At 47.3% G+C, this 19,035-nt stretch overlaps 1 protein-coding gene across 4 annotated transcripts in view; it reads right to left on the bottom strand.

The window, feature by feature from the left end:
• Positions 1 to 12,056: 12,056 nt before the first annotated feature.
• Positions 12,057 to 19,035, bottom strand: part of Rbm20 (RNA binding motif protein 20) — a 187,801-nt gene continuing 180,822 nt past the window's right edge. For all 4 annotated transcript variants that reach the window (XM_034499236.2, XM_076924409.1, XM_076924418.1 and 1 more), the window contains exon 14: positions 12,057 to 15,051. In XM_034499236.2, coding sequence (XP_034355127.1) covers positions 14,941 to 15,051 — 111 coding nt within the window. In that variant the 3' untranslated portion in view covers positions 12,057 to 14,940. The remainder of the gene's footprint in view (positions 15,052 to 19,035) is intronic.

Below are 19,035 nucleotides of genomic sequence, written 5' to 3'. Positions count from 1 at the left end.
TTGGGGTTAGAGGTGAACACCACAAGGAGAGGAGAGAGGAGAAAGAGGAAGATGCCACAGGATAAGGGATTGTGAGAACTGGCCATGAGGGCCAGTCAGAGTAAGAGCAGCCTAGGCAGAACACGGCAAGTCACATCTCGGCATTGTTTGACAGGTAAGAAGACAAAATGGCAGCTCTAGTGCTATTGAGGCCTATTATAAATATAAAGCGTTTGTATCTTTTAGCCAGGAACTAAATGATCAAAAGTGAGGTAGAAACCCCCGATTAATTATTTACTACAACAGGGACAATCATACGAAAAAACAAACTCTTTATGGCTCAGTAAGTAGTTGGCCTGACTGGTCATTAGATCCATTTTAGAGGAAGCTTGAGGCCAGCATCAGACTAGAGTGTGGATTCAAGCAGAGACGCTCCCAGGTGGAACCTTGCCCACCTAGGACAATGGCTCCTGCAGCAATTGTGGCAGCCTGTGAACTAAACTCTACATTGAAGACTCAGAGGCCAGAGCCCATGTTGGTCAGACCATGTGTGTTTGCAGAGGTTGGCTTTTTTTTTTTCCTGCAGCAATTCTCAGCAATGGCGGCTGTGACTGTTTATCCATTTCCTGTCTTGGTCAGGCTTGGCTTGAGAAATCGATGCCAATGAGTCTCCAGGGTGGTTGGGGCAAGGCAGGGGGGCAGGGTCCAAAGTCAGAGCTGAAACAGCCACATAACCCTTTGATTTGTTTGTTTTATAAAATTGTGTGCACACGTGGTGTGTGTGTGTGTACATACATATGTGTATGTGTGTTTATATTCATGTAGGAACCTGTGGATGAACATTTGCATATGTACATATGTGTGCAAGCCACAGGCTGATGTTGAATGTCTTCCTCAGTTCTCTCTACTTTATATACTGAGGCAAGTTCTCGCCCTTGAGCCCGGAACTTCCTAGTTGGGCCAGTCTAGCTGGGTCAGCTCGCTTGGGGGAGGCGGGGGGAGTCCCATCTCTTCCCTAGAAAGTGCTTTAACATGAATCATCTTCATGTCCCATGCCCAACCTCTTAACATTGCAACATGACTTTTTTGTCTACAAAGTTCATATTTGAGGACTGTGCAACTGAATTATCTTTAAAAATCACCAAAGATTTCATAATTTAAGTAAGCTTAAGAGTTTGTGTTGGGCTGCACTCACAGCCTTAGACACATGTGGCTGATGGGCCACAGGTCGGATATGCCTGCATCTACAGATCGATGAAAATTAGCTCTGTCACCCCCAGGAACTGCAGCTTTGAAACGGTCTTAGCTCAAACACAGTGCTCCCTGCTTAAGGCTTCTCACCTTTCCCAGGTAGCCCTCTGCTCAATCCAGCTTCTATTCAGAAGCAGTGTGCCCTCAGGACTCGTGGGGAGGCCCAGGCCTCCACCACCGGGAAGGTTCCCTTGGCTTTTCTTGATGTCCTGCTTCCCCAAATGCCCATCTGCCTTTCTGGTTGCCTCTTCCCATGTGCCTCTGCAGAGCCCTCCAATGATGGCAGGAGTCAGGGCGGGGGAGGCTCCACCACAACCTCCCTTTCTTCCCTTTAGGGTAGTCTGATCTGGCCCCGAGTTCTTAATTTTTACCACATTTCTTTCTTAAAACAGCTGCAGACCACCCCCACTTCTGCACACACAAATACATTCTTTGTGTGCTCACTTCTCTCTAGGATTTCTTCAAGAGCCTGGGATAGTCAGAGCAATTGGCACCAAGAATGTCTGTCACGAGCCCAAACGTACATGGGGGGGACTGAAACCAAACCATTGTGAACTCCCTGATGTCTAGACTATGCTGTGGTGGGGGTGTGCAGATGCTCATGTGATCTATTTTCTATCCATATTTCAGTGTGACATTCAAATTTCTGAGTGTCTATGGAGACTTTGAGAGAGGACTGGTCTGCAGTTCCTTGAGAATATGCTGTTGCTCCTGTCCGTGAAGTTGAGTCCATCTCATGTGCCAAGCATGAAGAGAAGGTGGCATAAGGTCACAAGGTAAGGGGAGACACAGATACATCTGTCTCCATGGATTTAAAAATCCTGCATAGCCATCCATGCCCAGTACATTGCTGCATTGTAAAGAATAACTGGCACAACTTGAGACCCACCCCATGAGAGAGAGCCCCTAACACTGTTAATGATGCTCTCCTATGCTTGCAGACAGGAACCTAGCATAACTGTATTCTGAGAGGTTTCATCCAGCAGCAGATAGAAACAGATGCAGAGACCCACAGCCAAACATTAGGTAGAGCCTGGGGAGACTGGTGGAAGAGTCGGGGTAGGATTGAGTGAGCCGGAGAGGTCATGGACACCACAAGAAGACCTACAGAGTCAACTAACCTGGGCCCATGGGAGCTCACAGAGACTGAACCACCAACCAAAGAGCATGCAGGGGCTGGACCTACATCCCCTACACATTTGCAGCAGATGTGCATCTTGATCTTCATCTGAGTCCCCTAACAATTGGAGCAGGGTCTGTCTCTGACTCTGTTGCCTGCCATTGGATCCCCATCCCCTAGTTGGACTGCCTGGTTGGGCCTCAGAGGGAGAGGATACGCTTAGTCCTGCTGCAACTGAATGTCCCTGGGTGAACGGTACTCAGGGGGAGGGAGTCATTGGAGGGAGAGATCTGTGAGGGTGAGTCTGGGAGGAGAGGAGGTGGGGCCTGAGATCCAGATGTAACATGAATACATAAATACATAAATCAGTGGAAAAAGGAATCTAAAAGTAATGCACATGTTTATTGTGATACATGTTTGTTTTCCATACTTGAACATTCCTGAAAACCAGCTGCATCTAATGATGTATGCGTTAGAGTTTGATGAACGGTACTGTTTTCTTTCCCAGTTATCCCACATAGAAGAGTAAGACTTTCCATTGATAAGTTAATGTTGTTTTGAGATAAAGGAAAAATAGAGTCCAGCTTACCCCAAAGAGCATGAAATGAGATCAGATCTATCATCCACAGCACGTCTCTTTATGTTTCCGATTCTCCAGCCATATGCAATAACCAGCCCTGTAATTGTCCCTGGAGAAAGAGATCGTTCTTTTTCTCTTCCTCTGGCTGCCAATCTTGGCCATCTTTGGATAGTTCCCAGCCTCCCTCATTTGTTTGTTTTTTTCCTCTAAGCCAGTTTTTAGTCTGTTCTACTTAACAGGAAAGAGAAGGGAAAGCTGGGTAGGTAGAACTGATTTAGAAAGGAGGGATGGAAGGAAAGAAGCACTAAGTAGTCCCAGAAGAATAGCAGTCTGGCTAGAAATAGGGACAGCGGGCAGAGGAGGCAGGTTCACGGAGCTATACATATATATGAGCTATACACACACACACACACACACACACACACACACACACACACACAAATGAAGGCCAGATGGGTGAAGAGCATTACCAATGACAGGCATCCCAGGAATTCTTAGAAAGTAAAACCCTCAACCATGATAGCTGCTCTGTGTGAGCTTCACATGTGCACACTCACACATATAACCGTGCACACAAATGTACATACACATACATGCTTGTATATGTGCTTAAACACTAGGTCAAAGCCTTTCTATGACCATGAATCTCACCTTGAATGATGGAGGGAGAAATGTGGGACCAAAATAACTGCCTTTTGTCCACGGAGAAGGACATCCTGGGAAGAGAGGAAGAAGTGGCCTCATCAGGTGACCCAGACAGTCAGTGGAAGAGGCAGGTTGGAAAATGACCCCCATGTGCTGGCCAGGCTGAGATGGAAAGACTGAGCAGAGAGGTTGGGATTGGTCTCGTCCTGGAGTAGAAGGCTACGTTAACCCTCATGGAGACTGAGTTCCATTCCTATTTCTGTAGATAAACAGGAGCCGAAAAAGGCTGAGCAACAGCTAGGGAGATGGCTCTGTGGTCAAGAGCGGTTACTGTTCTTTCTGAAGACCTGAGTTCACTTCCCAGAATTCGAATGACAACTCACAAGCACCGGTGTCTCAAGGTCCATGGGATCTGACTCCCCTTTCTGGTACTTGCATGAAGGTTATGCCCATAAATTCATTCAGGCAAATACCTATATACATTCATTAAATAAACAAACAAACTTTTTAGACATCTGGACAATAAAGGGCAAAAGACTGAAGCCTTCAATCCATGGAGAAGGCTTCAGAACTGCTCTGAGGAGCTGTAGAGTTTTGTAAGGAGAAAGGGAAGGCTGGACCCTGGGTATCATGGTTTGCATATGCTTGGCCAAGGGAGTGGCACTATTTGGAGTTGCGACCTTGTTAGAGTAGGTGTGTCACTGTGGGTGTGGCTTTAGACTCTCATCCTAGCTGCCTGGAAGTCAGTCTTCTGCTAGCAGCCTTCACATGAAGATGTAGAGCTCTCAGCTCCTCCTGCACCAGGCCTGCCTGGATGCTGCCATGTTCCCACCTTGATGATACTGGACTGAACCCCTGAACCTGTAAACCAGCCCCAATTAAATGTTGTCCTTATAAGACTTGCCTTGGACATGGTGTCTGTTCACAGCAGTAAAACCCTAACTAAGACACTAGGAGATAATATATTCCCAGGACCTTGGAGAAATAAGGTCAAACCTGAGAAGCATCATCTGCAAAAGAGATAAGGGAGGGAGCCCCAGTTTGTCCATCTTGCTGTACCCTGGCATCTGGGCCCTCAGCCTCTAAGGTGTCCATGAGTAGCTAGAGAGTAAGGTCTGGAGATGGACTGTGAGAGGACTTAGGATCCCTGGTGATGGGAGCGGTCTGCAGCCTAACTGGCAGATCCTGCCTCTCTGAGCTAAATGCTGTTCATCTGTTAGCATAAGGCAAGATGCCAGCCAGCCCACATCGTGCTGAGTGTGTCCCTCCCTTTGCAGGGTGCTGGGCAGTGGGAGTACCAATAAGAAGGGAGTGGCTTGGCTCAGCAGGAACTCATAGTAAAATGGGGAGTCACACTGGTGCAGCTGAAGTCCTTGTCTGATCTACTAACCTTACCAGAGAGTAGAGCCAGTGATAGCCGCACCCTCGCAAGGGCCTAAGGCTTCTTTGAATTCAAAGTCTTTGAAACAAGTGTGGAAAGATTTCTTTGGAAGAATATGGAAACCTCAGGTAGAAGAGCCAGAATCCTCAAGTCCCTGAGGCTTTGTTCCTTGGGAGCTTCCAGAACTGGGCGGGGCTGAACCTCAGCATGGCTCTGGGGATTGCCATTTGTAGGTGCATATTCCTCAGAAAGGCAGGTTTAATTCTTAATCACCTGGCCAATTCCATCAATGCATACTAAGGTCTCTCTCTGCCAGGGTTCTTCTACTCCATCTCCTGTCTGCCCCTGTACTCCAGTGCCTTTTAGGTGACTGGAAGGAGAAGTGCCAGGAGCTCCCCACAGTCCTAGGATTGGCATGAGCTGTGGGCATTGGGTAGGCAGGTGTGGTTTCCAAAGTTCGGGGTGAATCAAGGCTATCCATCCAGTGTTGACACATCTGTCACAAATACTGCTTTGTTCCAAGCTCTGCCTGGGAAGATCCCGTGGAACTGGGTGGGCCTGGCTAGGTAGGGATATAGAACAAGGTCAGACAGATTAGGGGGACAGAGAGATGGGCCTGTTTGGGAGTCCCAGTACAAATGAACCCAGTGTGTATTAAAAGGCTGTATTTGGGGCAACTAAGAAGAACTGTGAGACTATCAGAGGCAACTCCCAGCCCTAGGGTAGGGGGAGCTAGAAATGGAAAGATGGGGAAGACATTGCAGGAATTAGATATGGCACTAATCTACCATAGCCTGTAACTACAGTCAACTAGCTAGACCAGTCCTCATGGTGTCTGGTTACTGGGCAGAGATTTGTTCAGGACACTTCTGCTGTAGCTGGTTCCAGGGATGAGTAAGGGGGCCACTTAGTCCTTCACGTAGAAAGAAGTCAATGATCCTGGTCCTAGGGTAAAGAAAACATAAAACCAAGACCTGGGGCCTAGGGTAGTGGCTCCCAAGGAAACCTGCCCTAGGAAGCATTTTACATGCTGCTGATAGCTGACCCCTCATCAGATTGGGAAGATGAGAGCAGGTAGTGTCCCTCTCCACTCTGAGGCCAGGAGTATAAGGGTTATGACATTATGACAGTCTGAGGAGGGAAGCAGCCATCACATCCTATTGGGATGAACTGTCTCAGATTTACTCCAATACCGTAGGCAAGGGCAAGGCACACGGGAGATGGAGGTGGCATGGCAGTAGGCGATATTTCTCAGCCTCATGACGAATTTGCTCTCAAGGGTCCTGACCCCTAGGGAACTAAGTCAGGTCCAGATAGGAAGCCACTCTCCTAGGCTTGAGGGCAAACCAACGGTTTCGTGCAGAACTCTGTGCCACACCTCAGACACATGGTGGGTTCTGACCTCACCTCAGGGAGTCCTTACTGTCCAGTAGGCAGTGGTCATCCTTTTGCCAGGACCCCAAGGAGCAATTGCTAGAGAAGTTGTTTCCCCCAGAATTAACATATGCAGGCTCTTCACATTGACTCTCTGGTGTCTGGTACGGCCAGACACAACAGCCACATGGAAGAATAATGGCAGCATCTTCCACCTCTGATGGACATTGGTCCCAAAATTTCGGCCAGTCAACAGGAGACATTTCAAGAATTTGAGACCAGGACAGGAAAGCTCTGCCACTCTAGGTAGAGCAGCGATTCTTAGGTAGGTGGGAGGAGTGAGTCTCTGGATACAGGGATGTCACCTTGACCATAAAACTTCCTTAACACAGAGGAAAATGCATCCTGATGACCTCTCCAGAGAGCTTCCAAAGATTAGAATAGACCTCACTGACAGCAACCTCCCCGCCCCCCAACAGAGATTCTAACAAGGGAGAATGGCTAGACCACACTTCCTCTTCTGAAGCTCCCAGTCACATGTCAGTCACCTCTTACAGATCACATGTTGCTCTAACCTTCTGTGATGATCAGTTAACGGTTCTGGGTTGGCTTAATCTGGTCTCATCTGACTTGTATTGAGCATCTTGTCAGTTTGTTGGAAAGGGGTTAGCAGGCAAAGAGTTTCACCTAAGAGGAGGAGGCAGACAGCACAAGTGCTGGCTGCTGCTCTGAGGCCAAGGGAAACCACCTTTCGGGCTCAAGTCCCTGAAGCTCAGAGAGCAGAGAGCAGGTGCTTTCCTTCCCTGCCTGCTTGGAGCAGGAGGAAGCTGAATAGCCCCAGGAACTCCTTCCATCTCATCCCCCTGTCCCCACAAGACACAGGCCCCAGGTAAGAGCTTCAGAGTAGAGAACAGGAAGAAACAGGTATTTTCCCTTCCTCCTCCTTTCTTTTCTTCTTGTTTCTCCTCTGTGTGGCATCTTTCCTTGTTCTTTCTAGGAAGGGGAGGCATAGAGCCATTACTGTCTAGAGTTTAGTATGAGAAAACTTTTTATTTACATTTCAAATGTTATCCCCTTTCCCGGTCCCCACCTTTGAAACCCCCTATCTCATCCCCACTACCCCTGATTCATTGAGGGTGTTCCCCCACCCACCCACCCACTCCTGCCTCTGCTTCCCCTCCCTGGCATTTCCCTACACTGGGGCAACAAGCCTTCTTGGGACCAAGGGCCTCTCCTCCCATTAATGCCCAACAAAGCCATCCTCCGCTACATATACAGCGGGAGCCATGGGTCCCTCCATGTGTACTCCTTGGTTAGTGGTTTAATCCCTGGGAGCTGGGGGGGGGGGGGGTCTGGTTAGTTGATGTTATTGGTCTTCCTATGGGGTTGCAAACCCTTTCAGTTCCTTCAGTCCTTTCTCTAACTCCTCCATTGGGGACCCCATGCTCAGTCCAATGGTTGGCTGTGAGCATCCCCTCTGTATTTGTTAGGCTCTAGCAGAGCCTCCCAGGTGACAGCTATATCAGGTTCCTGTGAGCATCTTCTTGACATCCACAATTGTGTCTGGGTTTAGTGACTATATATGGGATGGATCCCCAAGTAGGGCAGTCTTTGGATGGCCTTTCCTTTAGTCTCTGTTCCACACTTTGTCTATATATTTCCTCCGATGAGTATTTTGTTCCCCTTTCTAAGAAGGACCAGAGCACTGATACTTTGGTCTTCCTTTTTCTTGAGCTTCATGTTGTCTGTGAACTGTATCTTGGGTATTCCCAGCATTTGGGCTAATATCCACTTATCAGTGAGTGTATACCATGTAAACACCTGCAGAACAGCTAAGCAATGCCATTCTTGGTTCACTCAGAGCCTATGGCCTCTAGGGACAAAAGTCAGGCTTGAGATGGGCAGAGGAGACAGAAGCCAAGAGTGCAGCTTGAAGCCCAGTGTGGTGACATATGTTTATTATAGTACCAGTGCTCATGAGACTTGGGTGGAAGGATTGTAAGTTCAAAACCAGCCTGGAGTACATAGTAAAAACTTATCTTGAATGGAAGGTAAGGTAGGTACACAGATAAGGAAGGAAGGAAGGAAGGAAGGAAGGAAGGAAGGAAGGAAGGAAGGAAGGAAAAGGAAGGAAAAGGAAGGAAAAGGAAGGAAGGAAGGAAGGAAGGGAGGGAGGGAGGGAGGGAAGAAAGGAGAGAGGAAGGGAAGGAAGGATGAAGGGAGGGACAGAGGGAAGGAGGAAGGAAGAAAGGAAGGGAGGGAAGGAGGGAGGAAGGGAAGGAGAAAAAATGATATGAAATAAATGTTTGCTTCAAGTTCAGCTCTCAGGCTCACAGCTTGTCCTCCCTTTGCAGATGACTTTATCTCTCAGAGCTTCACTTTCCCTTCTTGGGGAAACTATCAGTACCTATGTTTCAGCATTGTGAAGAAGCCAAGGGACATGGTCCCTGCAAAGTACACACAGGTGGCCTGCAGAGGGCCTCACGAAGGGCTAATGCTGAGTCCACTGGTTGGCAGGAAAGAAGGCACACGGGAGCCTCGGGGCTCCTGCTGAAGAGACATGGCTCTGGCTGTGCTCAAGCCCCCCTTACTGAGGTCTGCCCAGAAGGACCATCTTCAGGGGCTAAAGAGTGAACACTTGCAACCACTAACAGAAAGAGATCCCAGAGGAGAAAGAGTTCAGAGGGGGTGGGAATGGATAATGGGGAATAGCTATAATAATCAAAATACATAATATACACATGTAAAAATTTAAGTTTATAAAGAAAGAGCCTGAGGATTATGCCCAGTAACTATAAGTCCCATTAAACAAATCCTGCCTTGTGCCTCATTCTCCTGACCTCTACTATACCAGTTCCATCTACCAGAGCCAGGCTGGTCTCTGTCTCACTTTCTAAATCCAGCCCTCTGCACTCTCCTGAATGGTCTCCATTCAGCTCTCTCCTGATCTGGTATAAGAAAAGTCTCTTCTGACTTTCCAGGTGTTCAGCGGTCTCTATAAATTGGCTAAGTTTTAGAAGCTATGCTTAGTGCTTCCCATAATTTCAGTTAACTCAGTTATTCTGGACTTCTGATGGGGTTGAAGACCTATAGTCTCATAGCCAATCCTGGCTATTTACTTTGAGAGAAAAGATCTGAGTGGATGGTTTTCAGCTGACATTCATTCTAAAGCCAAGAAAAAAGCCAGGTTCAAAACTAAGTGTTTTAGTTAGGAGAGATGACAGAGGTTCTGGTTAGTCAACAAAATGATGGACTGGGTATTAGGACTATCTTGTACCTCACTGGTACAATTAGGAATAATTATGCTCTAACTGTATTTTGAGAGAAAAGTTTTATTTTAACAGGAAGGGTGATATGTAGGAGGAGCTAAGGGGGAAGGAGGAAAATACAGAGTAAGGAGAGGAGAAGATGAAGGAAAGGAGAAGCTAGGTGATGAGAGAGAAAAGGGGGGGGGCATGGAGGCAGATGTTCACGTGTCTCCACCAGTCAAAGATAGTTGATATATCTAGGTTGGGTATTGGGTTACACTTCTGATTGAGCATTACCAAACTTATAAAGCCTTTGATTAACATTGAAAAAAAATTGTATAAAAGCAAAAGGGAAAAGGGGGCATGGGATAGGGGTTTTCTAGGGAGGGGAAATGGGGAAAGGGGATGGCATCTGAAATGTAAATAAAATATAAAACTAAAAAAAAGGAAAAAATAAATATTGATCTTGTCTTAAAAATAAAAAAAAAAAAGTCCCTTCTATTCTAGGTACTGATGGGGGAGTCCCTAGTTGTCATAGAAGGTAGCAGACACCATCTGAATTTCCTGGAGGCTTGCTAAGATGCAAATGTCCAGGCTTCACTTAGACCAGACTCACCACAGGAGGATTGAATCTGTCATTCTGGCAAACTATCCAGGTGATTTAGACCAAGGATCGGTCTTCAATGTGTTGCTGACTGTCAATGTCTAGCAAGAGGCAGACCTGAAAAATTCCCTGGATAATTTAATAGCACCCTGTGTAGTAGTACTACTCAGACTCTAAGAAGCTGAGTCGCTGTAGGCAAGTCACTTCCCCTTTCTGTACCTGCCCCTGTCTTTTCTATCTCTTTTCTATAACAGCCCCAACAAGAGCAAAAAGAAAGACCGCGCTGGGCACAGGAACATGAGGCTAGAGAAGAATGAGGTAGGGACTGAGCTCAGGAATTCAAAGCCAGGCTGGGTAACACAGCAAGAACGTGTCTCAAAAATCCAGCCAATAAACAAAGTAGGAAGGAAGGACCAAGACTTTAGGGTCTTTGAGGCCATCCTACTCTTAAATACTTGGGATTCTGAGAACATCGTGGTAGAAAAAGAAATTGTGAGCTCTTGGAGGTGTATTTAGACATTCCACCACTGCCTGTGTAGACAGATGACAGTCAGCTGTTGATGCTCAAAGGGCACAGAGCAGAGACCAACAACAGCAGCATCAAGTCCCCTCCTCCCCTCCTCCTACCTCTGGTGTCGAGGATCGAACCTAGGGCCCTGCACTTGCTGGGCAAGCACTCTGCCACTGATCTAAATCCCCAATGCCCTGACTAGTGCAGTGTGAAGAGCAACCCCAGCCTGTACATCATGGAAGCCAGTCAGGAAAGGTGTGGGTACAAGGTGGGGATTAAATGTAAGGGGATTGGCCCAGACCAGGCTAGCCTCATTGACTCATTGAGTATGACTAATAAGAAAGAAGGGCATAGAGAAGGTTCTAGACCATTGAAAGCTCTAGCCAAGAGGCCCAGGAGAGTCACATAGCTTCAGTTGAATACGTTCATGGACAGTGGAAGGTTGTGGCATAAAGCAAAGATTTGTTGCCAGCAGCATACCAGATGTTCTTCCCAGAAAACTCCCTTAACCCTGATGTGAGTAATAGCATCACTTCCTCCTGTGCTCAAGGAAATGGACCCAAGCAAGGAGCTGACAGAGGTGACTACAGCAAAGGTAGGCCTCTGCTAGGGACAGTGTCCACAACACTGACCACTAGATCTTTATTATCTGTCATCTAAGATGGCCTGACCCTGCTTCAAGACAGATGGTTCAGGCACTAGAAGATTAGAGAGCACTGGGTGGTAACACCACAGGTTTGTGAGAAGCCCCATGATTCCAGAGGGTTGTCCTAGACCCTCTAGAGCACAGAAAGCCTGATTCTCTCTGGTTTCCTCACCAGAGCCCTAAGTGAGGGCTGGTTTGTAGTCTCTGCTCAAATTCTTGGAAGATTTGATGGCTTTGGAGATGGTGAAGTTGTCAGTGAAATGTTGCCTCGCCAACCGGAGGACCCAAGTTTGGATCCCAGTACTTACATCAAAGACTATGACCTCAGCACTCAGGAAGGGGGTCCTTGAAGTTCACTGACCAACAAGCTTAGCCACATTGACAAGCTCTAGTGAGAGACTTTTCCTCAAAACAGAAGCTGGCAAGATAGTTCAGTCAGTGTATAAAGATGCCTGCCGCCATGAACTGAGAGTACTCCACAGGACATACATGGCAGAAAGAGAACCAACTCCCACAAGTTATCCTCTGACCTTCATGTACACCGTGGCACATACTCAGTAAATAACTGGAAAACAATTAAAGAATGTGGAGAGGGGGTCAAGGTGGATGCCTTAACATCAATCTCTGTCGTCCTCCAAATGCACGTGCAAATATGTGCATCACACTCACAGGTGTACACACGTGCGCTCGCATGCCAGATATTGAAGGACCCCTACATGACATAGCCACTCACAAGTTTTCAAATTCTCTTTATTAAAAACCATTTTTCCTTTTGTAAAAACAAACACTTTAGGTCAATTATATAGATCAGAAAAAGTGGTGACAATTTATATAAGACACTCAAAATACTCTAATACTTTACAAGTTCAAACTTAAATTAACTAATAGTTCTGTTTTTCAAAATCCTCCCCCCCCAAAAAAAAAACAAAACAAAACAACGATCTCTGGTCCAGTTCAAGTATAATCTTACAGATCACCGCCTCGGACTGTCCAAGAATGGGAACCTGAATGCTAATGGCTGTTGCTCATATCAGCAGATTCACAAAAGCTTCTGGGCGTGCCACCTGGAGTGCCATCAGGTGCTAACAGTGAGCACTAAAGGGCACAGGCCTTCAGACACATTAACCCAGGGTGCAAATGAATTTTTTCATACAAGGTAGCAACCATTCATGAGCAACCTTGGGGAGAGACATTTTGTAAGGATTGACAAGACACTGAATTAATGTTTTAAAAAAGAAATAAATATTTTCTTGGTTGTCTTTAATACTGTGATGAGTGGAAAACACACAGGAATAAAAAAAAAATTCAAGGACCATGCCAATGGAATTATATAAAAATATATATGTATATATACACACACGCACACACGTATAGAACCATCCATGACTTTGAACATAGAGACTGCCATTTCTTTCACCCTTCGGTTTTGCAAATATGAAGGTCAACTTACAACCAAGGGAACCATCACACTGTTTGAGAACTAGGCCGTGCAGCTTTCTGTAGGAAGGCTCCAGCTGAGGAGCCAGTGGTGTCGGGAGGTCTGCCTCACTCTGAGGTGCTGATGGATTTAGGCGTGTGGTCAGCAGCTGTTCTCAGAGGTCAAAGGTTTTCTGAGAAGTAGAAGAGACTTTGCACATGACCACAGTGCTGGGTTACCTCCTGTGGGGCTCACCAGGGGATGGATAACACCTTCCTGAAGTCCCAGCTTCCTACCACTCCTTTCCAGACTGGCCTCTCTTTGCCTTAACTCCTTTTTCATAGATTCCAAAAGTTCTGTCCTGCCCAGGAACCATGGGCCTCAAAGTTGACACACGGTTATTTTAGGTTCCACACCTGTCTCCTCTCTGTGCCTCAGCTTCCTCACTGATAAAATGTCAGTGCTGAACTAAATCAGTTCCCCATTGTCCTTCCGTTTGTGCAGAGTGTAGAATGGAATGGGGGGTGGGGCGGAAGACATACTCCCTCTCTGATCTACCTTCCTTTGCTTGGGGACATAAACAAGCAACTCATACAAGTGAACCACTTCAAGGAGGTGTGCCCATCCATGAAGACAGCGCCAGGCTCTCTGACTTTGGGGTCTGTTCTATGGCTCTCGCGGAGTTCATGTCTTCTAGTACCCTTGTCCCAAGATCTTCCACTTAGACCCTTCAGCCCATATGGGAGGGGGTACTGACCCTGCTAGGAATTGGGGACCTGTTTTTTCTAGCCTTTTAACCTCCAAGTCAGCATAAGCAGCCCCTCTGTCCCCTACCTACAAGAACCAAGCAAACCAAATGTCTTAGTTTCTCCTTCGATGGGAGAGCATTTTCAAACCATTCTAATACCAACTACCCCAAAGTAGAGGCACCAAGGATGAAGGAAGGTCAGATGCCAGTCCCTTGCTCCTGGGTTAGGCTGATGCTGGTCAGCAGTGCAGAGATCAGAGGTCAGCATGCACTGTAGGCCTGCACCGATTTCTTCCTTAAGCTGCAGGGAGAAGATATCGCTGGCTCCAAGTCTAGTTAAAGTGAATCTATACCAAATTCACTGTCCTGAATAGAACAAATCCCATCCTCAAACCAAGAAGTTTGGATTGAATCTCTCAGAGCTTCTTCAATATTGGGTTCTTCTTTGCTTTATAAAATGAACATGAATTTATTACTAATAGTGTATAATACATTATTGTTATAATAGGGCATAATAACACTTAAGGCATTAGCCAAGTGATTTTCTAGAATAGCTGAGGATGAATGACTTCCTAAAAATAGGGGTATGCTTGCCTCTTTTGCTGGAAGCCCTGGTTTCACCCCTAGCACAATACCTGTGTTCACAGCACTCAAGAGGTAGAGGCAGGAGGATGAGGAGTTCAGGATAACCTTGGCTCCAGGGGAAATTAAAGGCAATCCTTGAACTACATGAGCCCAATCTTGAAACAAAAACCTGGGACATTTTCTAGGCATACAGGTCGGTGGGAGAACACCTGCTTAGAATGTACAAGCTTCTGGGTTTGATTCCCAGAACTAGCCAGAAACTGAAAAAGACAAAGAAGCCTTTTCAAAATGACAGGGTCCAACTGGAGGAAATCCTGGTGAAGCCACTTCCACCTCTGCCAACCGATTCCTTGGTTGCAGAACCTGATTCAGCTCTCCTACCCTTGAGACCCACAGAAGCCAGGCTGCAAGGCCACCACAGGTTCACTGAGGTGACTCTAAGTCCAAGCCTTCCACTAAACTTTTTCCTTGCGTGACCCAGCCTCACTTGACGTACCTACCATATCCAATCAAAACTTGAAACACAGTGACAATCCCTGAGAAGTTGGATTTTATGAAAAAGAAATGAACTTTGGCATAGAAGGGATAGGTGAGAGGGAGAGAGGAAAAACAGACTAAAGGAATCAGGAGCCCACCGGAAGCTGGTCACCATTGGTGGCTGGACTCCCAACACGGTGAGCCAGCTCCCAGATACACTTCAGGGTGTTTTGCTCATCTCCTGGAACAAGCCGGAGCACCACATCCTGCCTGGCTCTCCTTCCTCTCTGATCTCAGTTCTGTCCCTGAGGCCAGGCTGGCCTTAGCTCAGCAGGCTTCCCATCCACCTTCCAGAGACGGCTGCAGCCTGGGTATCATAGCTTCTTCCTTTCCAAGTGTGGACCGATCCCACTGTGCTCGGGGCTTGGGCTGTCTGTCCCCTCTGTCTCCTTCAGACCCTCCTCTGCCAGCTGGGACAGGTACTTCTGCGGAGAGAGAGACAACACAGAGATGTTAGTGGATGTGTGTGTGTGTCCACCCATGCATTTCTGTCTGTCTGTCTCTCTCTTCTCTCTCTCTCCCTCTTTCTCTCTCTCTCTCTCTCTCTCTCTCTGTGTGCGCGTGCACCCGTGCATTTCTGTCTGTTTCTCTCTGTCTCTGTCTCTGTGTGTGTGTGTGTGTGTGTGTGTGTGTGTGTCTGTCTGTCTGTCTGTCTGTCTGTCTGTCTCTGTGTCTGTGTGTGTTTGTGTAGACTGCTTTGCTATCACTTTTGACCAATGGGGGCTATGTCTCTCCTCTCTAGCTATCTTAGGGCAATGGGACCCCTAGTTTACAGACAGTGTGAGTCTCTTGTGAGAGAAGTTGAAAGTGTAGATACTTACTATAGCAAGCAACCCTTTGGCCCGTCCTTATTGCCAAGTGCTTACTAACTGCCTGGCCTACATAAACTCATTTTTCATGACAATGCTACCTGTTTTCTAGAGAGAGTGGCAGAAGGAAGGGAGGTGGAGGATGGCAGAAACCCAGCACTGGCCCATGGTGACATCGGAGATGCCCAACAATCCTATAGACCGAGCTATGGGGGAGGGCTTAGAGACTCTCAATGGACTGAAAACAGCAAGACCCGTCTCCAATGGAGGACTATCTCCACAGTGCTGGGAGCACTCAGGGCTGTGATCGGCCATGGCTAATAAGCCAGCTGGGGCTGGTCTGTGTTTGTAATACACGAGATCGGTGCTGTGAGATCAAATGAGGGAAGGCCTGACTGTGTTGGAACAGTAAGAACAACATAAGCAGCATGTCATTTGGTAGTTAGAATGGGTCAGGTGCAGTTCAGAGGTCAAGTGTGTAGTCTCAGCTAATAGATGTCCTGTGTTCAAATCCTCCATCTCTGCAGCCAAGTAACTGAATCTCCCTAATGTCTGTGAAGTGAGGGTAACTATGACAACCGTGCGAGGAGTCAGGAGTGAGGGCAGTGCTTCCTATAAGTGAGGAACTGACAAGATGACTCACAAAATATTCAGCATAATCCCTGGCACACTGTAAATACTCAGGAATGTCAGGCTGAGCCAAACCAGAGGGAGGATTAGGGGAGTCCCTCACCTCTCCCCACCCCATAGATAATGAATCTGTTAAGTGAGAGCAATCCTCACCCTCCTCCTGCTAGGAAACTTTAGTTTGTGGAGGTGGGAGCACTCTGACTTGGAGAAGGGGCCCTAGCAGATGCCTGCGGCTGAGGCTGCTGCGGGAGAACCCATTTCTCCTCTGTCTGACTCGAGAATTCGGAGAAAATGAGCACCCTCCGTATGTGCGCATTCTTCTTTGAGGCCTGCGGCCGCTTTCATGCCCAGTAAGGCTATGCTTATTGTACCAGATCACTCCCTGTGGGCTCACATAGAGCCATGACCAGCGACTGCATAGTGAGATTCTAGAAGCTGCACTGAAGCAGCTCTGATTGGTTCTTGCCTCCCAGGGCATCCCCACGGAGACCCCACTCAGGGTCTCCTGATGAATGCTAACTTTCTAAGTTGCCTGACCTGAGTTAGCCGGCACCTGCCCTGTGGGTCAGATTTCTTCATTTTTCACATTTGCAGTTTGGAGTGAAGCGGGAGAAGCTGTAGAGACAGAAGCGTTCATTCTGCCAAGGCCCCTGACAGAAACGCTGCCTGAGATGGCTGTGGCAGAGCCTCCTGGCTCCCTGATGTAGGGTACACCTTACATTGCTTGAGCTGAGGTGTGACTGAGGAGCAGAGACAATGTCTACACCCAGTGTATCTAGGGAGCACATGGGTGGTGCTGGTCTGCTGTGGGCATGGGAGGCTGCCTGGACCTTGACCCTAGAGTCCCTGAACACAGTGCAGGCCACTGCCCTGGAAGTCTCTGAGTTCTTCTTAAGTCTCTTAGTGAGAGTGAGCTTGAACTCTGGGGTCTCCTTGGGGACTACACAATTCCTCCAAAGAGTGTCACACTGAGGAATTAAGATATTCCCAGGAAGATTGTGAAAAATAAAGATTCTTGGTCTTGGTATGTGGCTCAATGTGTTTTCATTTGTCTAGTGTGTTCAAAGCTGTGGGTTTGATCTTTAGCACCTTACAATGGTGCTAAACTTTAAGAATGAAGATTCCTGGATCTACACTAAAAGGAACAAGCAAGCGGGAGAGAGTAGCTCAAAGAAGACACATTTCTAAAAGATGCCAGCTAAGTTGATGGAAAACCAGGACCAGATACCTCACGACCCTTCCAGCGTGCAAAAGGTCTAAGAAGGATGGTTTCTTTGGGTCAGATGACTGACTGCCCACAAGCAGCTCTGCAGAGCCCAGCCTGAGGTCCCTGCCCTGGTCAAACCAGGCCTCCACTTCCTGAAAGGAGACATACTCGTGACCGCTGTGGTCACAGAACAGCTGTTCCCTATAGGGAGAATGTGTTCAGGCTCAGCCAGAGACAGCCTCCACCACGTGAGAAAGCCAGGCTGAGATGCTGCAGGCCTTGGTTCTGAATATTAACTAGTGGAGTAAAAGGAAGATCGATCAGGGATCAAGAGAGCTGCTCAAGGCCCAGGAACTTGCTCCAGTTTCCTCAAGGACAAAGCAGACCCAGGATTCTTCACTAGATGTTCATGTTGTGATCACCTAAAGAATGTTCTTAAATTACAGGTTACCACTCCGCCCCAGTATGTGACTTACTGCATATATGCCAAGACTCACATGCCTGCTTAAGAACCACTCTAGTAAAACATCTCAGTGGGCAAGGGTGGGTGTCTCTAAGCCTGAGGACCTGAGTTTGATCCCAGGAACTCAAATGGTAGAAGGGAGAGTTGATTTAAGTTGTCCTCTGACCCCCACATGTATGTTCCTACCTTGAGTACAAAACAAAATGAACACACGCACAATTTAAAAAGAAACTGCCACCAGCTCTGTCACTCTAAAAGATTAACTATGAGAGGAATGCCTACCCTGAGACAGGGACAGAGACACTCCAGGTGTTTCTTGGCTTGAATTGAGCCATATGGCTCAAACACTGGTTACTTATTTACTTATTTAATGTGTGATGTTTGTGTGTGTGTGTGTGTGTGTGTGTGTGCACGCGTGCGCGCGTGTGTGTCTGATATTAGGTGTCTGCCTCTCTCTCTGTCTTACAGTTTGAGACAAGGTCTCTCACTGAACCTGGAACTCACCAATTTGCCAAGACTGCCTGGCCAGTAAGCTCCAGAGATTCTCCTGTCTCTGCCTCCCCAGGGCTAGGATTACAGCTGTGCACCACATCATGGCCAGCTTTTACTTGAGTGCCAAAGATCCAAATGCAGGTCCTCACCTGTACATGATACATGCTTTCCTGCCTGACCAGCTCCCTACCTCCCAGCACTGGTTCTGACAGTAAAAATGCAGTTGCCTTGAAGAGGCAACGGTGCACACAAGAAGGGAGAAGTATACTCCCCAGAAAACCAAAGAAAACCACGTCCCCCACACCACCCCCCACATACAGAGAGGGGGTGTGTGTTTCTGTCAGAGGCCATGGCAGAATGGTGACTACTAGTGTTGCTCATTGACTTTAAGATACTTTTGAAAACCCACCAACATCTCTGAACTAAAAACGCTTCTTAAAATTGATGGAGTCTCACCGTCTAATTTTCTGTGACACTCTTCCTAATTGGTGTTAAGTAGTGCATCGGGCTGGAGGTGTGGCTCAGAGGCAGAGTGTGTGGCCAGTATATTTAAAGGCCCAATCCCTCGTGTGACAAAGAATAATCATGAAAAAAAAAAATGGTATTTACAAATAAAGGCATCTTAGCTTGGCTGAAATGTGGGGTGTAGTATATTTATAAGCGATACTTTAATTTAGTGCATCAGTTGACTATTTCACTTGCACTGGTATGCTACACTGGACGGGAGGCTCTACAAGGGATTTGTCTCCATCTGTCGCTGTTGTATCTACAGAGCCTAGAATAGTTCTGGTTGTATGAGCTGCATGAG

This window comes from Arvicanthis niloticus, chromosome 1, assembly GCF_011762505.2.
Source record: "Arvicanthis niloticus isolate mArvNil1 chromosome 1, mArvNil1.pat.X, whole genome shotgun sequence".
NCBI lineage: Eukaryota > Metazoa > Chordata > Mammalia > Rodentia > Muridae > Arvicanthis > Arvicanthis niloticus.
Note: the sequence above shows the minus strand (reverse complement) of the source record. Positions and strands in the feature narration are given on the sequence as shown.